Consider the following 24957-nt stretch of genomic DNA (forward strand, 5'->3'; position numbering starts at 1 on the left):
CCTTTGCCCCATATCCAGATGATAACCAGATGGTTTCACCTTCAACAAATCTCTTACAGCAATGATTAGGTGTTCCATCATGTCAGCTGAAGGCTGGGTCAACAAGTCCTTTATCAAGCAAAGAAATGCAAATAAGGAAACCAAGACCATGACTACCCCATGAGCTTAGCAGCTAGATATAAAATGATGGGGTGTTATTTATTTTTTTTATAAAATGTCTGTGTGCTAGTTTGTTGCATGCAACACAGGTTTGCTTTGCAGACTGACTCACACATGCATGATTATAACTTGATAAGTGCAGCATCGAGTGGCAATTTGCAAGTCTGAATGAGCCATTTTGCCACCGATCAAAACCATAGTATTCATCTTTCCTCTCTTCATATACAATGTTTTTGTAGAATCAGTTCATACATTCAGCTGCAAGCTAATAGAGTGAGGTATCATCAATATGCTTTTGACACCCGGCTCTATTTCTCCTTTTAACCAGATCCATTGAGGTGGCAGGCATGCTGAATCAGTGTTTGAGATTAGTAATGACCAATAAGCTAAAGCTCAGTCCATATGAGATAAAGTTACTTGTTGGTAGTGAGTTTATTTGATCTGGGAGGCCAGTTAATACTTTTATCTCCACAAGAGTTAGCAGAATCAATTGCTGATCTTCATTTGGGGCTCTTCCCCACAATTCCATAGGAATTTTTTAAAAGCCAACCTGTGAAGGCTTCTAGAGAAAGAAGCACAAAACCAGAATGACCTCTGCAACTTGCCTGTCTGCCCAGACAGCATTCCATTTAGACGAACCACTGAATTGTATAGATTTGCTGTCTATATCTGTGCATGAACACACAGAACTGAGATATGGGGCGATTTAACATGCCACCATGTCTAGTCCTTGCTTTCTGCCACCCACCATACTTAATATTTCTTTATTTGCACCTATCCAAATCCAAACAGATTTTGCCCATTACATTTAGACTGGACCACTAACAACTTCATGTTTTGTTTTGTTTTTCATGTTTCAAACTTAGTCATCTGTGATAGGTTTCCAGGAAGAGCAGACCACTATCTTCTCTCAAGACTCAGGCTGGATAAAATGAGTCCAGAATGGAAAAGTAGTCAGGGCAGCTTGCAGCCCTTTTCTCCAAATCTAGCACGCCAACACACACCCATTGACCAGACACTCAGCTATGTTTTTCTAATGACTAAAAGGAGCCTGTTGTCTCATTCCCCTCAAGCTTCCTCTTCCGAGTCTGTTGTGGCAGAAAGAATATTAGCATTTTTCTCTTTTTTGAAAAAGTTTCTAACAGGTGCAAAGCTAGGCTTCAAAATAGTTGTACAGTATCTGATGATCGGAGGAGCAATTGATTATAGGATCTCCAGTGGTGGGGTGTGGGGCTGTGAGTCTGTTAGTGGTGGTGAACAATAGGAAGAGGGCAGAAAGTTTGGTTGCATCCATACATACTATACTGGTTACAGTGTAGGACTAAAACTGCAGAGACACAAGTTCAAATCTCCCCTCAGCCATGAAACTCACTGGGTGACTTTGGGCCAGTCAACAACCCTCAGCCTAACCTACTTGACAGGGTTGTTATAAAGAGTGGAGGACTGTGTATGTCATCTTGAGCTTATTGGAGAAAAGGCAGGATCAAAGTGTAAGAAAAGAAAAAGCCTATTAGCCAATCTGATTCATAACCACTAAGGCAATGTCCGAAAGGAAAGCACAAGAGTATTAAACACACATGCACAGAGCTGCACGTATGTGGCAAAAAGAGTGAAGAGACAGTGAATCATCTTTACCTGCTCTAAGTCAGGACGTTGTGTGGCTCTGTTTCCATTCATTGTTGCAAACAAAACAGCATCATGGATGGTCACAAAGAGATGACTGGGCTCAAGACCTCCTTCTTCAAAGACTCCCCCCGTGCGGATATCATCATACACTTGGGCTAACGAAGGAGACAAAGTTACCGGTATATAGACTAAACTGCAAGCAGGAGCTGTGTGCTGGAAAACTATTTGTGTCAGGGCATTTCCTAAACACTAGATTTGTGAGCCAGAATAATAGGTAGAAGGCCTATGTAATGCAAAATGATACTATTTAAAGCCCATAGGGCCTGTTGCAATTGTTAAGAATCAGACACAAGTATATGGAACTAGGATGATGCCCTATTGCTGTTTGAATTTGAAGCTCAAAATGTTAATGGATTGAGCAAGAGGACTAAGGGGGACTGCAGGTTCTTTGTTGGGAAATGTTCCCTCCCCCCAGCTGTACACTTGGAAGCAGGTGGCTCATGTCATGTGTTGGCAAAATATTTTTTCTGGGACAAGAAGTGGTATAGAAAGATTCACTGTGTCATTAAACCCCTAAGATCTGGAGACTCACATCATTTAGAACCCTGTCCGAAGCTCCAATATGTAGAGTAATTCATTAATTTCACCACCATTATCATAACACTCTTAAGGAAATCTCATAATTATTGAATCATTGTAGGATAACAAGGCTGTTTTAGGGTAGTCTGTGGGCGAGACACCCCAATTCCACTGGATGCAAAAGGCGAAAGCCCACATGATTTCATATGTTTATTAAGTTAAAATGTGGGTTGAATTGCAATCATGAAAAAAATACCCTGTACTTTTGCCTCGGTAGAAGTGCCATCCCTCCTCTGTGTTTCCATCTTCCAGCTTTAAGCTGCTTTGGCATATCAATTGCATGCTATTTCCAAGAACAATCAAGTTCAAGAAATTGTACCTCTTATGGTTAAGTAAAGTCACACATTTACAACCATTAGCAATGTCTAATGATTTCAGAAAAACACAACCCTGAATCTAAAATTAATGCAGTGAAGCAGAAGAAAACACCAACCCCTTAATCATGTAAGTCTCTTATACCTGCCTCTTCATATGCTGTTGTGTGATTTATTTATTTTTTAAGCATTGTGTGTCTTTTCTGCTGGCTACAAACAGGCTTTGTTATGAATTGTCATGCCCTGAACTCTTTAGCTGGCTAAAGCATCCACAATGGAACAAGGAGTTTACACCAGAAAACTGATACAAAACCAATTCACATTGGATATTTAATACTACTAGAGGGACAGAAACTACATGCAACAATCAGTTTCAGATGTGTGATTCTTCCCCTGATTTGTAGAGCCTGTTTAACCCTTCCACTTATGGCCACCCCTCCAGCTGTTTTGCCAACCATGGGGGGAGGGGGGAGAGGTAGGGTGCATGAGTATCTTTTCATGCACAGGAAGAAAAGCAGATTGGTGAAAGCAAATTTTGAAGTGACAAATAGCCTGGCAGCCTCTGAGGCTACTTTGCATATATATAAAAAGTCGGAGGGCATTGCTCAGTGATGTTTGAACTTGATTTGTGGTATTGCTGCATTATTAAATACCTACTCAGTCTCCATGCTACACTACAGAACAGGACTTTTAAATTTGTATAGTGCCTAGATTTTTGCAATTAATATGAAAATGGTAATGTGTTTTACATGCAATATATTTATTTGCTTCCAGCAGTTACTCTGCCCATTTTCAAGGCCCTCAAAATGGAAGATAGAGAAAATATGGTACAAAGAGCAATAGACCTACCTTGTACATTTGCCAGAAATACTTGAATCCCAATCCTCTGATAGTTGGTGCACAGCTATATGAGGAGACCAGGAGTGGGGGAGGGAACGAGAGTATATTATTAGCTTTTACAACACGAAATCTGAGAGTCCATGAATTTAGGATGCACTACAAATTCAAGACATGGTACATTAGCATAATAACACTTCCAGTGTCGGCCGGGGGGGAGGGGGGAGGACACCAAACTATGTAGCACTGCATTTTCAAAAGTGCTTAGCTCAGGTGATACTGATGCAATGTGTAACCCTGGAACAGCAATGGGAACCACCAAGTGTTCAGGCTCAGTAAACAACGGCTGAGCTTTGAATAGTGCAGCAGAAGGAGATCTGTAGGAGGAGTGCAAGGGTCAAAATGTGTTTCTGGGAACTGACCTGTGTTCCTTGGATTCAGCATCTTGTTCTGATTGCTTATCTGGCAGCGTTTACAACTAGCTGAAACGAGCCTAATGCTACCCTGTGCCTGCCAACTTTTCTTAAAAATAAGACTGCTGCAGCTCTTGTTATTAAAACTTAAGAAAACTCAATGGGAAGTTTTAAAGAGAACGAATTCAGTAGGCAGTGCAGCGTCACAGAAATAAACCGGAGGTGGAACCAAGAGGAAAACTGACCTTTCCCAAAGCTTTCGTGCCCATCAGGTCCACAAAGCAAACGCCACTCATATCCAGGATAATTGTGTGGAAGTTGACAAATGGGGGCGCTGTGGTCATGGGGTCAGTGTTTGATTCTGGGATAGCACTGCAGGTGCTGCTGCGATGACTGGCAATGGTTCCCTGTTCAGCCTGCTTTTCAGATGGGTTGAAGTTAATGTAGGAGACGCTTTTACCATTTGCGGAGGTCTGGTTATTGTTGGTATCTGTCGGAGACATGCTTGCAAAATCCTTCTGGAGCTCTTGCAGAGACATAGTCTGTAGCAAAGGAAGGGGGACCACATTCAAGTTCATATTTATTCTAACTTATTTTCATTGCTGTTGATCTTATTTATTGTGAGTTGCTTTGGGTTGCATTGGCAAAGAAACAAGCAAACCGTGACTAATGAGTTTAATAAATAAAATATTGGTTTCATATGTTATATGAAGAAGAAGAAGAAGAGTTTGGATTTGATATCCCGCCTTTCACTCCCTTTAAGGAGTCTCAGAGCGGCTAACATTCTCCTTTCCCTTCCTCCCCCACAACAAACACTCTGTGAGGTGAGTGGGGCTGAGAGACTTCAAAGAAGTGTGACTGGCCCAAGGTCACCCAGCAGCTGCATGTGGAGGAGCGGAGACGCGAACCCAGTTCCCCAGATTACGAGTCTACTGCTCTTAACCACTACACCACACTGGCTCTCTATAATATGTTGATTATATGCGCATAGACTCATAGAATCGTAGAGTTGGAAGGGTCCCTGAGAATTATCTAGCAGCTGTCCCATACGGGGATTGAACCTGCAACATGCATGTGTGCTTATGCACATACACCACGTTTCTACCGTGGTTGGTATCTGAAGTGGTTAGCAAAATATCAGAAAATGCCATTAAAACAAAACAAAACCAGCCGTCAAATACATTAATACAGTACAAACTTTTATATCATATCATTTAAACATTGGCTTGAAATACTGAAAAAGGCTCTCCTGAGAGTAAGAGGACTCTCCTGAATGAGGTGAGACTGAGGGATTCCAGCATTAATCATAAGCAGCAGTGCTAGCTGTTGGTTGTTTATCTACTAATTCTTTTTGTAGAAAGCTTTGAGGGTTGTTGCTTGTTGTTTTTTGTTGTTGTTTTTTACAATCAAGTGGTATATAAATTTTATGAAATAAACTAAATAATTCCAATGAAAGACAGTAATAGATTATAAAAAAAATACAAGTGGCGCATGAAGGGCAAAAGAAGAAATGGTCCAACAATTCCCAATTTTAACAAGTTCATACATTTTCTTCACATTTTTCATTGTAGAATTCAGTAGCTTGCACTGGATTTGCAGTAAATAACTGATGAATATTCTTTGCCTTACAATGATAAAACTAATAGGAAACAATCCAGTCTGGTCCAACATTTATTGGACCAGTTTGGCCCAATTTTACTACTATAACAATAACAACAACAACAATTTGCATGCTAGTACCATTATCCAGTTCCTGGTCTAACCTGCAGCTTCCTGTGGTCTATAGGTGCATTCATTGTAAGGCAGGCTTGTTTGTTTCCATACACCCTGTGTTTGTGGCAGAATCAACTTGCAAACATCTTCTTGCTAATCAAGTAATTCCTGTTTCATATGTGGCTATTAGCTGTGCATTTTAAAAAAATAATAATCTTGTCCTTCCAGTTGGCAAGGAATTAGGCCAGAGTTTTCAAAACAGCAACACTTGGGATAAATAGCGATTTTTAAATTATGTATCTCATTTTCATTTAATTATGCGCAGAGCCACTGTATGGAAATTGCTGTGTGTGGTAGTGGTGGGGCGATCACTATTCCCTAAATTCTGCCAGGCTTGCACCAACCAGGTGAAGAAAAGAGTGTGGGTTTGTTTTCCTTTTCCTTTACCTACTGCGATAAGTTTTTGTTTTAAATCCCTCCCATTGACCATACTACACTTTGCATTATCTATTCTGACCAGCAACAGCTCTCCAGAGTGACCCAAAGCAATTTACAAAAAATGTTACACTTGTTTTCAATATTTTTGGGAAAGGAATGTATTTCCCTTCCCCCTAGTTAGTGCATTAGTTGTAGTAGTGGGTGCAGAACAAAATGTGGAACATGAAAGTTACGGGCATCTATTGGATAGTGCCTATGAAGTCACACATGATGAATGACTTACCCACATCATTATGTGAACTTTTTTTTTTTTAAAGTTTATTTAATTTAAAAAAAAATTATATGGAGGCTGACTGCTCCTCCACTGTCCCAGTCAGGTTTAGGAGTGGCCATGAAGGCTAGTGAAATCTCTCTCCAAAGTGGCAAACAAATGCTACCCCATAATCTAGCAGCAACAACAGTTCTTTTTAGGCTGTTGATAGCCTCTTTCCACTGTTACAGCACACAGATCAACTTTTTTTTTTAAAGGCCAGAATAAGTAGGGTTCTCTTTCTGTCCCCAACAAAGCTGCCTTCTGTCGCTCCAACAAGGTTAACCCCTTCATGTATCACGCATAGAAAGCATCTCTCACAACTAGGAAAATTGCTAAATTACCTTGTTTTTCCTGAAGAGTGATTTTAGCTTGCTTGTTTTCTCTGATGTTGCCCTTGCCTTTTCTTGATTCTTCACATACTTTTTCCTCGCCAAGTAGACTTTGATGGGATCCACACCAGTCTGTTCAAATAAAAGACAGTAAGCCAGGTTGTTCTCAACTCCTACGTGTAACAAACGGGCCACCATGTTCAACGACCCTGTCCCTCAAGTGAAAGCCAGTTCCAGGACCCCCAGGGCTTTCCCCTCTCTCTATCCTTGAGCCCCACCTCAATTGGCGGGGTTGTGGTGGTGGTCCTGGAGACTCCCCAGGAAACTGCGCAGGAGGAAGGAAAGGCAAGATCGTTGCATCAGGCAAGCAGAATGGAATGAGCTCCTTAGTGGCATGTTGGATTCTACCCAGGGAATCCACAGTTTCTACCGTAAGTGGTGGAGCTGAAAAGTGGAGAGATGGGTCCGCTTACATTTAAAAATGTGTCTTCCTAACTTGAGCAAGAGTTATATTCATTGGGAAGCAATGGGTAGGGCAGGGATATTGGCTTCAAAATGAGATTCAAACAAAAGATTTCAGTGCAAGTGTGAGCACAGTACACTAGTTTGCCCAGTGACTGCTTCTGCCTCCTAAGATGTCGGTGGTGACAATGATACATACACTTATTTTAAAAATAAAATAACAAAATACAGAGAAAAGTGGGGAAACCACAATGAAATCTGAGAGGAAATCAACAGAGAGGGAGAGAGAGAGAGGGAGAGAGAGAGAGAGAGAGAGAGAGAGAAGCCTAGGGAAATAAATAATATATTCATTTGGCCCTGAAAAGGCATCAGAGTAGGTAGGTGCCAGCCAAGCCTTTCGAAAATTTTCCCTACCAAGCTTATTCATCTCTCCACAACTTTTGGTGTTCCAGGCTTGTCACTGCAAGGTAGACTGACCTCTGAAAACTGATGTTGCAGAAAGCCAAGTGGTATGACTTCTTGTTTTTTTATTTACTCATTTATTTACTCCCAACGTTTGTCAGTGAACTAAGTGAGAGAACTAAACAGGTCCAATATACGCCTTTGTTTGCAAGACATTTGCTGTTGCTTAGTGAGGAAAATCGTACATCGCGATGAAGAAATGGTTTTGGCATGAGGTAAATATCTGTTCCTGTAATGCAAAAAATGGTTAATCATCACCTACACAGTAGATTTTTATTTTTTACCTTGGCAATAACTTTCTCCCTGAATATCTCTGAATTAGCGAAGTAAAGAGGGGAGCAGTAGGTAACAATTTTAATTCCTTCAATTTCTCGGACCTGCAAAGAAAGAGAAAAGTTCTCAGGGTTCAAATGGTCCTTTGAGATGTTTAGAAGGAGGAAGATTTAGTAAATAACCCTTTTCTCATACTCATTTAAGGAGAAATGAATGCAGGCGGTAGTGGCTGCACTGTGGCAGCAGGCTCTTTCTCCAGATCTACACATTTTTGGTGGGTAAGTGCATCTCAGATGGGGGAGACCATTCAATCCAGCACAAGCTTTCACCTAAACAGCTGTCTGGCAGAATCCTAGGCTATGTGTGCCCTGTTGCAGGACTGAATATGTGCCACCTGTTAACATGTGGATTCCCCTCAGTTTGCTAGTCTGCTTCCTGGAAGTGGTGTCACTTTGGTAAGAGTTACTACCGTACTTTCCATTAACTCTTTCATCTCTGTTCTTGCTAGGGAACGGAACATAGCAAGAAAGTACATTTTCCTAATCTTGCACACTTTTCACCCTTTGCAAAAATTAAAGTGAAGTTCCTTCCCAGATAGTATTGGCTCTTCAATTTAGCCAAACAGGCTACAAAGTAGAGCCTTAGTGCAGATGTCAGCAAACTTTTTCAGCAAGGGGCTGGTCCACTGTCCCTCAGACCTTATGGGGGGTGGACTATATTTTTTTGGAGGGGGGATGAATGAATTCCTATGCCCCACAAATAACCCAGAGATGCATTTTAAATAAAAGCACACATTCTACTCATGTAAAAACATGCTGATTCCCGGACCATCCACGGGCCGGATTTAGAAGGTGACTGGGCTGGATCCGGCCCCCAGGCCTTAGTTTGCCTACCCATGCCTTAGTGATTAGGTTGCTGAGCCTGTTCCATGTGTTTGGCTTACATAAGATTCCCTATGGCACGGAACATAATTGGACATTCATACTAGAGCCAGTGTCATACACATTCCTATTTACTCTGCAAGCAGTGAGCTCCCACTGCTGGTTTGGGAAGTGGTGCACGAACAATGTTAGCCATGGAAATGGTTACAAAAGAAAAGAGCAATGCTGCCAGTGAATTTCAAACTCTACTGAACAATAATGGCCAACTTTGGCCATCAATACTATGAGGTAAATTTGCACAACAAATAGATGCTCAGACTCAAATCACATCTGATGAGAGAGCAAACATCTCACTTGTGTATTGATGGCAAAAACAGGAGGAAGCAGAGGGTTATTTTCTGACCCATTTACCTTGTTGTAGACTTTGGGATTTTTGTATATATCAGTAGCAGCTACAGGACCAATGACACAACCATTGCGACTGTGAAGGAAAATGGAAAGAAACAATTGTCAAAATATAGTCAGCCTTTTTAAAAAAATCAGTTTCACTGAAGTTCCTGTTAATACAGTTCAATGATGCAAGTGAAATGGAAAAGAAAGGATTGTGTGCTTAACTTCATTACAAGTCATTATATAGCTTTAGGCGCCAGGCAAATTTTTTCCTCTTTAACTACCTGTGGCTGTCACTGCTATGTTCCAAAACGTTGGAAGGCAGCCCTGTTTAGGGAAGTTTTTAATGTTTAATGCTGTATTGTGTTTTTAATATTTGGTTGGGAGCCACCCAGAGTGGCTGGGGAAACCCAGCCAGATGGGCAGGGTATGTATGTATAAATAAATTAATTATTATTATTATTATTATTATTATTATTATTATTATTATTATTATACCAGATCCGTCCAAATTGGGGGAGAGATTATGAAACCAACCTACACTCTTCATCCCAATAAGAGAGATGTTGGGAGGGGAGAATCACTCTAGAAGTAGTGATGTCCACAGTTGGAGGAAATAAAATAAAAGGGGCAGGCCAGTAGAGCTTTGTATTTGAACACACCACGAATATCAATAAATTTATCTATGGTTCCCATTTCACTGGGCCAATGGAGGAAACCTCTTGAAAACACAGCAGCAGCAGTGGCTCTAATCTTGCTAAACAAAACAGAGTAGCTTCATTAGTCTAGCAATACGTAACAGTGTTTGTGAGGCCCTAATTGCTATTCTCCTTCACCACCATCCTAAATTGATGACAGAGGGTGTGAAGAAAGGAAGAGTGTATCTTCTGGATCAAATGTGTCATATATACATTAAAAAGCTGATTGAGTTTCTTCTTTTTCCCGGGTGTGTTTCACAATGTTCAAAAGAGCGGAAAACTGCTGTGTTGTGAACATGGTAGACATTCAAGTTTTCTTCAGTTGAATTTTTTTTTGTCATGAATGTGCCCCCATGTGGTGACAATTGGTGGCACACCAGGGAGCAGTCTTGAGCATTGAAAAAACGAATGGGGGAATGAGACTAAGGGTGTGCCTTTACAAGTGGTTCCTCAAGATCCCTTACAAGATCAGAATTATACCACGGGGAAATAAATGCTGATTCACACATTACCCTCATGGCATGGAGTTCTCTGTGGCCTGAATTTGCAAGGCCAATATGGGCAAGAAGGTCTGGGGATTCCTCCTAGTCCTTACGGGAAAGACTGTCCGTCAACGATAACAGACAGCAGGGGTCCATGACATTCTGGTTCTACATTCCTATCTACATTGCAGGCATGGGAGATACCAAGGTGAGTCCTGCAAGCATCTTCTGCAGTCTACACTCATGCAAGGTTATTCCTATGTGGGAAGCATTTCTGCAAAACATCCCCCCCCTATTTTTCTGAGATGGTGAAAGACCTAACCTGGTGGACACCTTAGTGGTATGAAAAAAGAAACCAAGAAAAGCAGAGGTCCCTGTGCTTAGTCCTATCCTATCGTCTACCATGATGAAACAGTTGCATCCAAAGATGCTCCCTGAATATAAAGCATTTCTTCCAACTGGTGCTAATGGGGATGGGAGGGAGTTGACTTGGGACTGTGAAGGAGTGGAGGCGGGGGAGGGAAGCCTTTCACAATTTGTTCCTGCCCTAGTCCCAATTGGCATTGACCCTGCTGTTCACAAGGAAAGGAAAATGATCACTTTCCTCCCATCATGAATAGAGGTGGGGTATGTGTGGTTCAAATCAGGATCCCAGCAGGGACAATGGGTTAAAGATTCCCTCGGAAATGCCACATTCTCAATCTGTTTTAGTTCTCCCCACCAGCTATTTGGTTGTGGTTGTTTTTAAATTAACTGCACAACTACATGATCTGGTATCACCTTGACTTTCTCTCTGGGTCTCTCTCCACATGAAATATCAGCATAGTCCAGCATCACATTTATCTCTTATACTGAGAGTTTAGTGAGTAATAAGTGGGAGTTCCCTTGTATCTATAATGGATTTGAGAGGAGGATACGTGCCACAGGTGTTTTTAAGCCTGACGTAAATACTTTCATATTTATACCAACCTTGGAATATATTTATGGGAATGGCAGATTAGCTAGCAGTTATCTGAAACTGACATCATTGTTTACTAACAGGGACTGGTGCTTTCATGTTCCACGTGCTGGGAGTAGCACCTGCCTTTGAAATTTTGACCCAAATGATGGAAAATGTCCCTCCTTGGGCATTTCTATCACAGGCCACACCAGGAAAATACTTACAACTGGGTATGGAAAACCACCACAAGGATGGAAAAACCCACTCCCACAGCGAGTCCAAAGGGCAAGCCCAGGAAGAAAGCTGACAGGAAGCTCACCACCCAGACCACCTGTGGAAAGACATAAAACACAGCCCGTCACTTCCTTGCACTGGGAATGGGGAGGGGAATGTGGATACTTGGATGAAGTGGACGGGCCTGGGATTTTAAATATATCTGCAAAGCTAAGGTTGGGATATTGTAGCCCGGAGTTAAGTTGTTGCCTCCTTAGACACTTCCATTCAAGTGAATGTGGACAAATTTGCTTTGCTCAACTCAAATTGCCATTAAGACACTTGTTTTATTGTTGCCTATTAAATTTCTTGTTCTGTTTGGAAAAACTGAGGATCTCAGCTAAGATACTGGAGTATCTACAGCAAGCATTGGGCCAAGATGGACAATTATATATCTGGTTCAGTAGTTTCCCATACAGTTCTTCCGAGAGTGTTTAAACTGGTGCATTTTTGGTGAAGTGGTTGTGTGCTGACTTTTTGCCAGCACATATCTGCTGGTTCTGTGGGATCTACACCAGTTGGACCAATTGAGTGCAATTGTTTGTGTGGCTGTATTCCTAAAGTCTGTTTGCTCAGGTGCTGTGCAAAGCACCCTCTGCCCCAAGGCCCCTGCTTTTCCTTTGTCGTCTCTTCTGCCATACTGGGGCAGGAAAAACAAGATGCAGCCTAGATTATCTTGCAGGGGTTGCTATGAGTTGAATATTTGATCTGACAAACCCCCCCCAATATGTTTACTGAGCACTCAGACTTGCTTCAGCATGTATTCCTATACACATTTACCTGGAAGTAAGCCCTATTGAACACTATGGGGTTTACTACTGAAAAGAAATGATTTATTGATAAAATTATATCCCTCCTTTTTGTATACAGTTTACTCAAGGGTATGTGGCTGTGAAGCTGTTCCAAACTAACTACTTGTGCAGGTGCGTCACTGAGTCAGGTGTTTTGCCCAGCATATTTCAAGACTGAATTCAAGTCCATTGTTGTGTAATTCCATATTCTGAACTTCAAAGCAATATCTCCCTTGGCTTCTATTTGAACAGCATTTTAAGAAAACTGTTGATGTCTGTGACTGAACAATTAGGATTATTCTTTTCGCTGATAAAGCAGTTTCTGGAGAACACACATTGGCACAATTTACACTAATTTAGTTTACTGTTGTAAATCTTGTTCAAATAAAATATCCAACAACCAACCTTTATAAAGCTCGTTTGCTTTTTCCATGGTACACATGCCAGTAAATTTTACATCAGCTAATCCCTGGAACCCTTATCTCTTTTTTTGTGAAGGACTTTTCTTCCCTGGAGGGCCATTATCTAAGAGTTTCAAGGGACAGTTTCTAGATATTGGATTGCGCCAACAAAGGAAGCTCCTTTGTACTAGGCTGAACTAGACTAAAAGGTCCAGTCATGACCGACTCTGGGGTTGCGGCGCTCATCCCGCTTTATTGGCCGAGGGAGCCAGAGTAGAGCTTCCGGGTCATGTGGCCAGCATGACTAAGCTGCTTCTGGCGAACCAGAGCAGCACACGGAAACGCCGTTTACCTTCCTGCTAGAACGGTACCTATTTATCTACTTGCACTTGGACATGCTTTCGAACTGCTAGGTTGGCAGGAGCAGGGACCGAGCAACAGGAGCTCACCCCATCGCGGGGATTCGAACCACCGACCTTCCGATCGGCAAGTCCTAGGCTCTGTGGTTTAACCCACAGCGCCACCCTGAACTAGACTAGACCAGTATTAATTGTTAAGAGATTTTCAGGGTCTCTTTCGCATGTCAGAGATTGAACTTGAGTCATTTTGCATGGGAATCATATGTTCCCCTCCACTAGTATTATTAGTGTTGGCAACAGGCTCTAAAAGGCAGCACGCATCATAGCAATAGACTTTGGCTGTGCTCTTCCATCAAAATAAATCATGTTGTGAAACCACAGGTTATGAAGCTGATTGCTTTCAAACTAGCCATAGTTAAGATTAACGAAACCATAGTTAAATCTAGGACTCAAATGTAATGCAAATCTGCAGTTAATTAGAAAACAGAAACAAAAGCTTCCATAATGGTTGCATTATAAAGGGAGGAAGCAGTACACACGTCCAAGGTTCATTCCCATCATGATAAACAGTGGCATCCAACTGTAGCCTTGGTCATGTTAGCTCAGGTCTGTATATTGCATACACTAACCATCTGAACTTTTAGTTCAGAAGTTATGTTTATTGGGCTCTGTTCATAAACATTCATTTACAATATATTCCTATGTATTCATAAACTCCAGCAAGAAAATGTAATTATATGCCAAGGAAATAGAAATCTTGTTATCAGAATAAATATGCAATATGACTTATTCAAGGGTGACTCCTGCATTGTTTTATTTGGAATTTAACACTTGGAGTTCTTATGCAGTATTTGTTTATCCTTGAGAGACATGGCTGAAATATATCTCCCTAGCTATGCTGGCTAGATTCTTGCCTTTAGAAAAAAAAGCACCTGATATTCTTAGCAATCCAGATTTTATTAGGAACTCCAAGGGGATTTTATTGCATGTGGAAATGCAAAAGCCAATCACCCCTGATTTCACGTTCTCATTGAATACTCCAGGCTTCATGCTGGTGGTGCTTTACAAAGGAGTGACTTAACCCATACCAAACAATAGTTTCGGACTCCCCTCTTCTCTCACAAGGCATTTAAAAAGAGGCACTCACACAATCCAGCTTGCTTTTTTTCCAGAGGTAGTAAGGATCAGTCAATTGCTTGAGAGAATTCTTCAGGTTCACAGCTATCAAGGCTCCCAACACAGCCTGCAATAAGGATCACACAACATAGATATAGATAACAAATAGATACAGTGGTGCCCCGCAAGACGAATGCCTCGCAAGACGGAAAACTCGCTAGACGAAAGGGTTTTCCGTTTTTTGAGCTGCTTCGCAAGATGAATTTCCCTATGGGCTTGCTTCGCAAGACGAAAACGTCTTGCAAGTTTGTTTCCTTTTTCTTAACACCGTTAATACAGTTGCGACTTGACTTCGAGGAGCAACTCATAGAACGCAGTGTACATAGTAGCCTTTTTTGAGGTTTTTAAAGACTTTGCTGATTTTTGAAGCTTTTCCAAAACTTCTTTTGCAGCCATTTGGTAAGTTAAGCTTTTAAAACTTTTTTTGGGGGGGTTAGATTTTGGGTTGGGGTGTTTGGAATTCAAGGACTTGGTGTTGGGGAGGGGTTTGCAAGAATCTGGAAGCTTGTGTGTTTTTTTCTGCATTTTTATGATTTTCTGTGACCATTGGGGCACTCTGCTGTTTTTTTTTTAAATCTGGATTTGAATTTCTGTGTGCTGGGTGGGTGGGGGAACAGTTGGGGAGGGGTTTGCAAGAATCTGGAAGCTTGTGGTTTTTTTCTGCATTTTTATGATTTTCTGTGACCATTGGGCCACTCTACTGTTTTTTAAAAAAAATTCTTGGTTTGAATTTTGAAATGCTCTTTACAGTATGTGTGACTTTGAAGAGCACTTAATAAACTCTTGTTGTACCAAATTTGGCTTTGTTTGGACTTTTTTTGACCATAGGAATGCATTAATTGATTTTCAATGCATTCCTATGGGATTTCATGCTTCGCAAGACGAAAAATTCGCTAGATGAAAAAATTCGCAGAACGAATTAATTTCGTCTTGCGAGGCACCACTGTAACTAAAAGTTAACTAAATAGATAACAAAAAGCCTCAATAATATAACAGCCTTTTGCTGCCCCAGTGTGATTCCTGTTTCTGCCACAATGGCTACATTTTCTTGATAGGAGTATGCCATAGCTGTCAACTTTCAGATTTGAAAATAAGAGATCAGCAGCCTCACTTGTCCCGGCGACAGTCTAACAATCCAGGATAGCAGTGGCAAGCAGCGGGAAATGGCAATGGAATAAGGCAATTTCCCACCAAAAAAAGGGAAGGTTGACAGCTATGGAGTATGCTGTAAGTCAGATATTGCTGCACATTGCAAAAAAAAAATCATTAATATGCTATATAGTGGTTGTCCTTTTCCAACACAATGCCTGCCCAAGTAGGCCCAAACTGTCTTGAACATAAATTCCTACTTAGAACTAGGTCACAGGCAAAAGGAACTATCAGCACATTCCTATACAGTGGTACCTTGGTTTACGAACTTCATCCGTTCCGAAAGTTTATTTTTAAACCAAAACCACTCTTAAACCGAGGCATGCTTTGCCTAATGAGACCTTCCGCCGCCGGTGCCCTTCCACCATTTGGCTTCCATTCGTAAACCAAGGTACAGTTCGCAAACTGGAACACTACTTCCAGTTTTGCGGAGTTCGTAAACAGGACTTTTCATAAACCGAGGTACCACTGTATATGTTTAGTCAGAAGTAAGTCTGTTTTCAATAGTACTTGCTCCCAGGAAAGCATGCATAGGAATGTAGCCTCAGTGGCAGAATTGTGCAGCCTCATAAGAAGTCAGTTCTGCCACTTGCTTGGTTCCTGTCATCATGTTCCCTTTCATTGCCAGTTGTAACTGAAAAGTGTCCACAACAGTGCAAATGTGCTCACATGACCAAAAAAAAAAGGGGGGGGGGTTGGACCACTGAGTTAGAGTAACTTTCTAACAAGTACTCTGAATTTAGCCAGTCATTTCCTTCCATCTGAAATCAAAATGGCACCATGCTGGAATTTGTTTGTCCAAGCCTGTTACAGAAAGGCGTCCCTTAGTTAAAGATGGGGGAACTTAAGACACCAAGCATACAAACATTTCTCATTTATACTGGTTTTATACCAGTTCAACTGTCTGCTTCTCCCAGAGAACCCTCGGGTTTGTAAATTGGTGGAGGTATATGCAATTCTCTGATTCCTAGGGCACCTCAGAAAATACAATTTCCGGGGTTCTCTGGGGGAAGGGAATGACTATTAAGCCAGTATAAGCCTGTGGTGTAAATACAGCAGAAGATAAGTCTGAACTACACCGTCTGGAAGCATGTCTTCATGCTCGGTGGTACAATTTTTACCTTAGGAAGAGGGCCGAGGTAGATCCCCAAGGACAACATGGTTATCATCACGACCACTGCCACACAAAAGCTTGCCATCTGAGGAGAGAAAAGTAACTTATCACAAAAAGGACCTGCAATTTATGTTGTGCTATCTGTCAGTAGTCTGGTAGCTGAGGGAGATTAGTGGGATAGAAAGATGGCTTCTTCTCCTGCTCCACCCCTTGCTTACAACAGAATTAATTCAACTCCTCTTGAATTAATTGTTGTCTTTATATGAGAGGCCATGTTATTAGTAACTACATTGTTAATCATGGGGCGGGTTTACATATAATAACACTGCATTTAATTGGAGAAATTGGCCATTTTTATAATTGTGGACTTTCGAATTATGTCAAAGAGCTTCTGGCTAGCCTATAGATCAGGGTTGGGAAATCTTTGTCCCTCCAGATGTTGCTGGACTATGAGTGTGATCATCCAGATTATTGGCCGTTGCTTGGGAGTGATGGGAGGGGCCAACAAAATCAGGAAGGTCGCAGGTTCCCTATACCTGAGACAGATCCTTGCTGCGCAATTTTTCGTTTGTCGCCTTTTATTTAAAGGACAGGCACCTCTGGACAAGCCTGAGGAGTTCTGGATCCCCTGTGAAAAGTTCAGAACAGCACCAGGCAAGGGCTCTGTTGACTTATAAAGCTAGATAAGGCAGAACAGAATGGATCTGATCCATTTGTTTAATGGAGGATTGCATTTGAGATTCCATAAAGTGTCTTGTGGCACTTTCAAGACCAAAAGACATGCTGTAATATAATGCATTTGATGAAGTGGACTGTGGACCCCAAAAGCTTATGCTGTAATAAATTCATTGGTCTTGAAGGTGCCACAAGACTCTTGGATGCAACAAGCTATGATGGCTACCACTCTGGAAACTGAGATACAGTGATGCAAAATCCTGTTTGCCCATCATCATGCAAAGCCATATGTTAGCACCGCGTAGCCTGACCAACTATAATGGGTGGGGAACCTGTGGCTCTCCAGATGTTGATGGACTACAATTCTCACCATCCTTGAGTATTGGCCATGCTGGCTGGGGCTGATGGGAGTTAGCGTCCAACAATATCTGGAGGGGGCCACAGGTTCTTCTCTCAACTACAAGATCTGTCAACATGACTTGAACTGCTGCAGATGAAAAACTGGCATAATCTTAATATCTATTTCAGAATCTGACAAAAATTAAAATGGGTATGATTACAAATTGCAAGTGTTGGGCGGCTGATGCGCTGTAGTGTGGTGGTGAAAATGGAGCTCCAAATCAGGCTGTTCCTGGTTCAAATCTCATTTCAGCCATGAATTCACTAGAGGGCCTTAGACAAGCCACTTTTTCTCTACCTCCACTCTCTGCCCCATATAGGGGAATTGACCCACTTTTAAAGGGTTGTAAGGATTACAACAAGATGATGTTTCTGAAGTGTTGTAAACATTTGAAAGTACTATATGAATGCCAATGGTTACCATTTGGATCTGCTTTTGAAGATCCACTCATGTGGCCAATTCTGTTCCAGTAACAGAACAGGTTGATTATCTACCTGCAGTATAAACGACTCATTTGCTTTCATTTGAAAGCCATGTCATTCTGGGAATTTGCGTTTAGAGACAATGCGGTGTATTAACTGTTTTAGATCTCAAGCCCTCCTCACATTATTTCCCCAAGGAAAAGAATGTTCAGCTACGGTAGTTCAAGTTAATCCATGATCTAGAAACGCTCAGAGCTCATCTTACAAAGTCTCCTACTTTGAGAAGAGAGAGGGGCTAAACAAACCAATAAATCAATAACCTGAGATTTTCCTCCAGCTCCATCCACAGCTAAGGTCACAGAAAGAGCACAGCAAATTACGTGGATTTTGAAAAAGGATCCAAAAAAGTTGCTGCAGCCGAGGGCCAGCATTTCCTATGGAAACAAGGATAATGGACTAATCAGTTTAGGTGGCAGCATTAACAAACAAGATGATGTTTCTCTTACAGTAAGGTTACTTTGGCGGCTATTGCTGGGATGCAAAAAGTAGGTCAAGCGGTCATATAGCTCCAAGATTCTTCCTTCACATGTGAGGGCGGCATTATTTATACAAAAGACTGCCGTCATAGCTGCAATCGCATCACCCGAGGCTCTTTGACACCCCATGAAAATGGCTTCTTCTCACTCCAGAAGCATCCCAGGATTCTCTGACTCTCTTGCAAACCCTCAGAGCAGGAAAATTATTGCAGGCTTCCCTTAACCGCAACTCTAATCTGAGACTCTCATCCCTGATGAATCATCCAGCAAGCAGTACAGAAAGGTCCTGCAGGAGTAACCTGTAGCACACTTGGCGACAGGTTGTTTTAAAAAGCTGTGGTTGTGCAAGTGCTAGCAAGTGAGGACACGCTCCACAGCCATGTGATGCACACAAGGCATTTTCAGAAGACACAGTTTCTGAGCTGCTCTTTGGAGAAGCCTCTTTAATCTGACTGAGAGGTCTTAGGAACTAATTACTTGAACTAATTGCTAAATATCCAACAAATAGTCTCCATGTGTGTGTACGCTCCAGATTCTTCTCTGAGTCAGGGACCAGTTCTCATAGAGTGATCAAGCAGCAATAGACCAGCACAACCTGAAATGTACAGGAGCTATTTAAAACAATGGCACTGAGATTTGCACAAAGTATGCTTACTGCTGGGGTTCATACAGTTGTTGTGACATATCATATCCTGTTTTGTTTTGCTTATTTGTCAACAGGCACCCAGAGTAGCTTTGACAAAAAACAAGAAAAAAATTGTTCTGTTAAAAATAACATTAGAAACAACCAATCATGTCAAGCCGCAGTTGCAATAGCCACCACTGCTAGCAACTGCCTCCTTAAGGAAGAATCAAGGAACCCCATGGCCAGGGCCGGCGCACGCATGAGGTAAGGTGAGCAGATTGCCTTGGGCGGCTGGATCCAAAGGGCCAGCAGATCCCAATGCAGACCTTCATTTCCCCTTGTTCCTGATGCACATCTTCACTCACCCCTTCTTCCCTTGTGGGTAGGAGGACACCATTTGTGGTTTGCCTCAGGTGCCAAAATGTTGTGGGCCAGTCCTGCTCAAGGCAGCACCAACTTAGGAAGGCTACAAACAGAGGGGCGTCCCAGGGGAGAGGGGTCTGCATCTGCCCCACAGGGCCCAGGCAGAGTGAGGCAGTTGCCTTAGGTGTGGAATCCAAGGGGTGCCACTGCTTGAGAAATGACTTTCGGCAAGATGTCAGAATCTGTCACCGTTGTGACCCCAGTGAGCAAACTGCGGCAGGGGTGGCATTTTCCTGTTTTGCCTCAGGTGGTGAAACAGGACAGGCCTTCCCTGCCTGTGGTCCTCCAGATGTTATTGGATTCCAACCCACCAGCCTCAGGCAGTAGGTCAGGGATGAGTCTATTAATACCTGGTGGGCCAAAAGTTCCCATAAGGCAAAATCTTCATGTGGAGCAGATGTTATCTCCTCTTCATGTGATTCCTGCTCTGCCTGGGATTGGACTAGATGACCCATTCAGTTCTTCCAACTCTATGATTCTATTATTTTCTCTCCATATATATATATATATATATATATATATATATATATAATGTGTTGAGAAAATTGCCCAGCCCGCTAAGACAAGCAGTTGCACACCCAATGCCTCACTGCTTGGAAACTATTGTAACTCGGCCTCCATCGGATCCTCTTTGATAGCAACGTTGATAATCTGTCCATGGTGTGTGTTGCAATTACTAAGAGGAGTCTGAAGAGGAACACTCTATAGCAGTGTTTGAATTACAAGGAGGTCCTTTTACTTGTTGTGATGGCTCTCTTAGATAATATTGTTAGAAAAGTAAGGGGAGTGAACTGACTAAAGCTGAGGGGAGTCAGGGGCAGGGATTGGAAATATCATTAAGAGTCCCCTACTTTTCCTCCTATAAATCTAGCACTGTCTCTCTGAGGACAAGTCACTAGACTCCAGCCCAGGAAATGGCCAACTTTGGGGTGAGTTATTTTTCTTCTCTCTGTAAAGAGCCGCTAAATGTTACCTGGTTAGGGTCCACATCATAGCCATGCTTGGTTCCAAGAGTTCTGCCCATGGCCAGGTTGATCACATAGCCCACGATGGCAAGTGAGAAAGCTGTGCCAATCATGTCCTTCCACTTGCCCACCTCGGGAAGAGTAGCAGATGGAAATCTAACATCAAAGGAACAAAATCAAGCAGACAGGATAAGAAAAGAAGTAGCTGGAGATGAAACCAATGGACCAGAGAGATGTTGGTGGTGTGTGTGTGTGTGTTGTAGAAGCAAGATTCAGTTCTGCCCAGTTTCCCCCCAAAAGAGTAATGCATGAGTTGGTCTTAATATATAATGGATTCAAGCCATTTCACACAAACTTAGTAATAGCCTAGAAGGCAGTCCTGTCCCCCACAAAAATCCCTTGTTTATTCCTTCAGCACAGGAATGTTGACATGTGCAGACCTTATAATAGTCACAGCAGCACAGAATGAATGGTACAGTTTTATACCGCAATGGTTATTATCCACTTTGCAATTATACTGTGCTTGTAATTCATTAAAGGACTGACTCATATAAATCAAGGTTTGCAGACACTGTCCACTTTAAGCTTGCCCTACTTTCCATTCCATTTAGAAGATGCTGAAACACATCCAGCCACTGCAAGCTCTGTTTCAGCTTGTTTTCAGAAGGGCCCACAATTTTATCTATTCTTGCCCTCACCTTCAACATGGCTGGTTGTTAATTCTGGGAGCCAGTGGGAAAGTTGGGGGGGGGGCAGATTGCAGCCGAGTGGGAGTAAAAAAAAGCCTTCTCTTCTTCTTTTTTTAAAAAAACCCTCTTTCCACTGCTCACTTTGCTGCAAACTCTCCAAGTTTTCTTATTTTTAGTTCATGAATCTTCCAAATCATGTCTGGCTCAGCCCTTATTCCAGAATATATTCATTATTAAATACAGTGGGTGGGATTCATGGATTGGCATTATTAGGATATCCCTGTTCTGGAAGAGAAGGAACTCTTGGAAAAAGAATAATCCTGTGCATTGACTCACCCCATATTAATATGGCCAACAATGGGCATGTCATATTTATCAGGCATATCAAAGCTTCCAGAAATTGCAGTAGCTACAATGACCTGAAACCAAAGCATAAAAAAGGCTTTAGGCTAGCAGCACATTTTTCAGTTTCATACAAGCTAAATTTGTTAACATATTCTTTCAGCAGAGGACTGGACTCAGTTTGTATAAATTTTGATTTGCATTAAGTGGGGAGAAATCCATTGAGAGCAGTTTTCCTGTAGATAGTGAATAAATGAATGAATGAATGAATGAAGAAGTTAGTCCTGCATTATCATATCTACCAGCTATGTTTAAATTCGTGGATGCATTGGACTGCTCCATTTATTGTCAGGACACTCCATTTAAAGTCTCTTTTGTATCAAGAAGATGGGGCTACTGGGTAGATCAAAGTATATAATTGAGAATTCTCAGAGTCGGGGAGAAGAGTTCTTTTTGGTCACAGGTCTTTCTTAGAGCTAACCACTATAATAAAGCTGATAAGTCAGAGAAAGTTTTATTCGGGCATTCTGCCATGGTTCACATGGATCCCCGTTCTCACGGCATCTCTCCTGCACATTTCAGTTTTTGAAACTTGAGTAAATCCTGCTTTTTCTGCTATCCTGCCTCCACCAATACTATTCAAAACCAGAGTAAAGTGGATGTAACACATTCCTATATTAGAACAGCAAGCTTCATTTCACACTGCTGCAATAGCAAACTTTGGAGTGATTGCAAATTGAAACCAAAGACAAGGTCTGCCCAAATCTTTACATTTCCCACAGCTCTAATTACACAAATGCTGCCTGGGTGTCAGCACGTACATTGGCCTCCTGCCGCCCTGATCACCTGAGGCATGTAAGCATCTTACTACAGCTTCCTGTCTTATCACGTTTCAATACTTTGGAATACAACTACATTATCTGCATGGACATTTCCTGCTGTATAGTCTGAGGATGTTTTCACCCAGACTCATTGAAGCACGAGTCAAGGTTAAGCTGGCCATATCAGCACATTTTTCTTCAGTGACCTTGGCTGACCAAACACCTGAGAGCACAAGTTTGCACTGTTGTTTAAATTGGTGTGATATATAGGTTAATGGTGCAGTTAGTATCAGCAACAGGTTTGTGAGCCTGCAGATGAATAATACCCTAACGTTTTTAATATCTACCGTATTTTTCACTCTATAAGATGCACCAGACCACAAGACGCACCTAGTTTTTGGAGGAGGAAAACAAGAAAAAAAAATATTCTGAATCTCAGAAGCCAGAACAGCAAGAGGGATCGCTGCACAGTGAAAGCAGCAATCCCTCTTGCTGTTCTGGCTTCTGTGATAGCTGTGCAGCCTGTATTCGCTTCATAAGACGCACACACATTTCCCCTTACTTTTTAGGAGGGAAAAAGTGAGTCTTATAGAGCAAAAAATACAGTAACTTCTTCATGGACCAGTTTGTCACAGCAGGTGTGCAAAAGGGGCACAGACTAAGGACTGGTTTGAAGCTGCCTTGCTTAGCAAATAACTGTTGCTATAAACCGCGACTCCCAGTTCATAAGTAATGCTAAAAAGAGCTTTGTTGAAAGTGAAACTAAACTTGGCATAAGTCCTCCTTCTAAGAAAGTGGAAGGAGAAAGTCTGGTTCACGAAGATTTGTGGCCCCTCATCCATATAGTATCAAGCTGTAGCTTAGCATGGCTTATGAAGCAGGAAATTGCCCAAGAGTTGAGAAAGCATGTTATTATTAAAACAACAGAAGCATTATATTGAATGAAGATGGTTGAATTCCCTGCGTCAAATTACAGAGGGGTACTTGTGTTAGTTCGTGGCAATAAAAACAGCCAAGAGTCTTGCAAAACCTTAACAAGTTCATTTGGGAAGGATTTCATCAGATATGGTAGACTCTTGTGCGCAAATAACTGGACATTTATTGTGCAAGGGGGGGGGGAGAATCCAAACATTTGGAAAGGACTCAGAAGACCTCTAGTGCAACCAGAAACATGCCAGCTTCCTTATCTCAAATCAGAAAACTTGAGTGTAATACTTCCCCCAGAAGTGAATTATTGCATCAGTTTCCTCCTTGGGTGTATTTTTGACCACTCTGTTAGCTGAATAGTCAACAGCTCTTTTATAAATTTATCTCTGCATCTGAAGAGAAGGGAGGGCAGGCACTGACTACAATGGAGGTTCTAATGCCCTCTAACCACTTTGATAAAAGGAGGGGAAAGAAAGAGCTCAGGATCTACTACTTACTATAACAATCTCCATGGGAATGGGGACTCGAATCTTCTTCATGTATTTCATATTCAGCTCCTTCACGATAATCAGAAGCACGGTGCTGATCAATGCAAAGACGAGGGAGGCTATATTGGTCTTGGGCAAGTTTTTGCAAATATCAATAAAGGTCTAGAAAAAAGAAAAGAAGGATGAAACAAGAAAAGGGCAGCATGTGCATTTTTCAGCATGACTGGGAGATATGCCATGGTGTTTGTTTTCCAAGACATGAAGATGGTCCATCAGTGGCCATTATTTAGCCTTGTAGTCTGCTGTTGAGACTTGCTAGCACTCAAAGCGGCACAGTCCCTGCAGTAGCCAGCTCTGGATTAATTATAGGGTCAGTAAGCAGGGCCTGACCAGACAGGATGCATTTAATCTGATTTGTTGTTTCCAACAACAGCATCCAGCTGGGAATTCAGAGAAAGGTTCAAGAGGCGCGCAGCAGGTCACTGCAGCCTCCATAACTCCACAAACACTTTCTTCTAATCCCTTATAATTAAAATGTGGAAGAATTAATGGTAACTCTGTCACTTATGTGCACATTTCCTAGAATTACAGGACCCTAAGAGTACTCCTGTACCTTTGAAGAGTTATCTAGAAGGGAAAATTTACCAGGTGGAGCTTTTCCTGCAAGCAGCACCATGTCAAGCAAAATTCTGCCTTCTGTGCAAGATTTGGGAGACTCTGCAAGCCTGCCATTCTCTTTTGAAATATCTCTCCCTTCCTGACCTCATGCTTTCTTCATTCCAGTTGATCACATTTCCTTTCATAAATATATGGTTTAATTATCTATTTTATTTTATTATTTTCATTTGTTCTTGCATTTTAAGGCAAAGAAAAGAAAAACATCTCAGCCATTCATTATTGCATTAAACAGCAAGCCAACTCTTCCTGGGCCCAGTCAGTTGACTAGGGAAATTAATCATTAATATCATTTGTCACAATCAGGCAGTTTAGGGTAATAACCATCATATCATCT

General features: G+C 41.8%; 1 protein-coding gene across 3 annotated transcripts in view; it reads right to left on the reverse strand.

Moving 5' to 3' along the window:
• The window catches only part of SLC26A9 (solute carrier family 26 member 9), a 59537-nt gene that overhangs the window by 2685 nt on the left and 31895 nt on the right, over positions 1–24957 (reverse strand). For all 3 annotated transcript variants that reach the window (XM_083617115.1, XM_083617116.1, XM_083617114.1), the window contains 13 exons: positions 23955–24107; positions 21704–21786; positions 20687–20834; positions 18450–18563; positions 16640–16717; positions 14341–14436; positions 11594–11700; positions 9271–9340; positions 7990–8082; positions 6794–6913; positions 4234–4530; positions 3588–3642; positions 1795–1940 (listed from right to left, as the gene is read on the reverse strand). In XM_083617115.1, the coding sequence (XP_083473241.1) occupies positions 1795–1940; positions 3588–3642; positions 4234–4530; positions 6794–6913; positions 7990–8082; positions 9271–9340; positions 11594–11700; positions 14341–14436; positions 16640–16717; positions 18450–18563; positions 20687–20834; positions 21704–21786; positions 23955–24107 (1560 nt within the window). The remainder of the gene's footprint in view (positions 1–1794; positions 1941–3587; positions 3643–4233; positions 4531–6793; positions 6914–7989; positions 8083–9270; positions 9341–11593; positions 11701–14340; positions 14437–16639; positions 16718–18449; positions 18564–20686; positions 20835–21703; positions 21787–23954; positions 24108–24957) is intronic.

Source organism: Podarcis filfolensis, assembly GCF_964270895.1.
Source record: "Podarcis filfolensis genome assembly, chromosome: 6".
Taxonomy (NCBI): Eukaryota; Metazoa; Chordata; class Lepidosauria; order Squamata; family Lacertidae; genus Podarcis; species Podarcis filfolensis.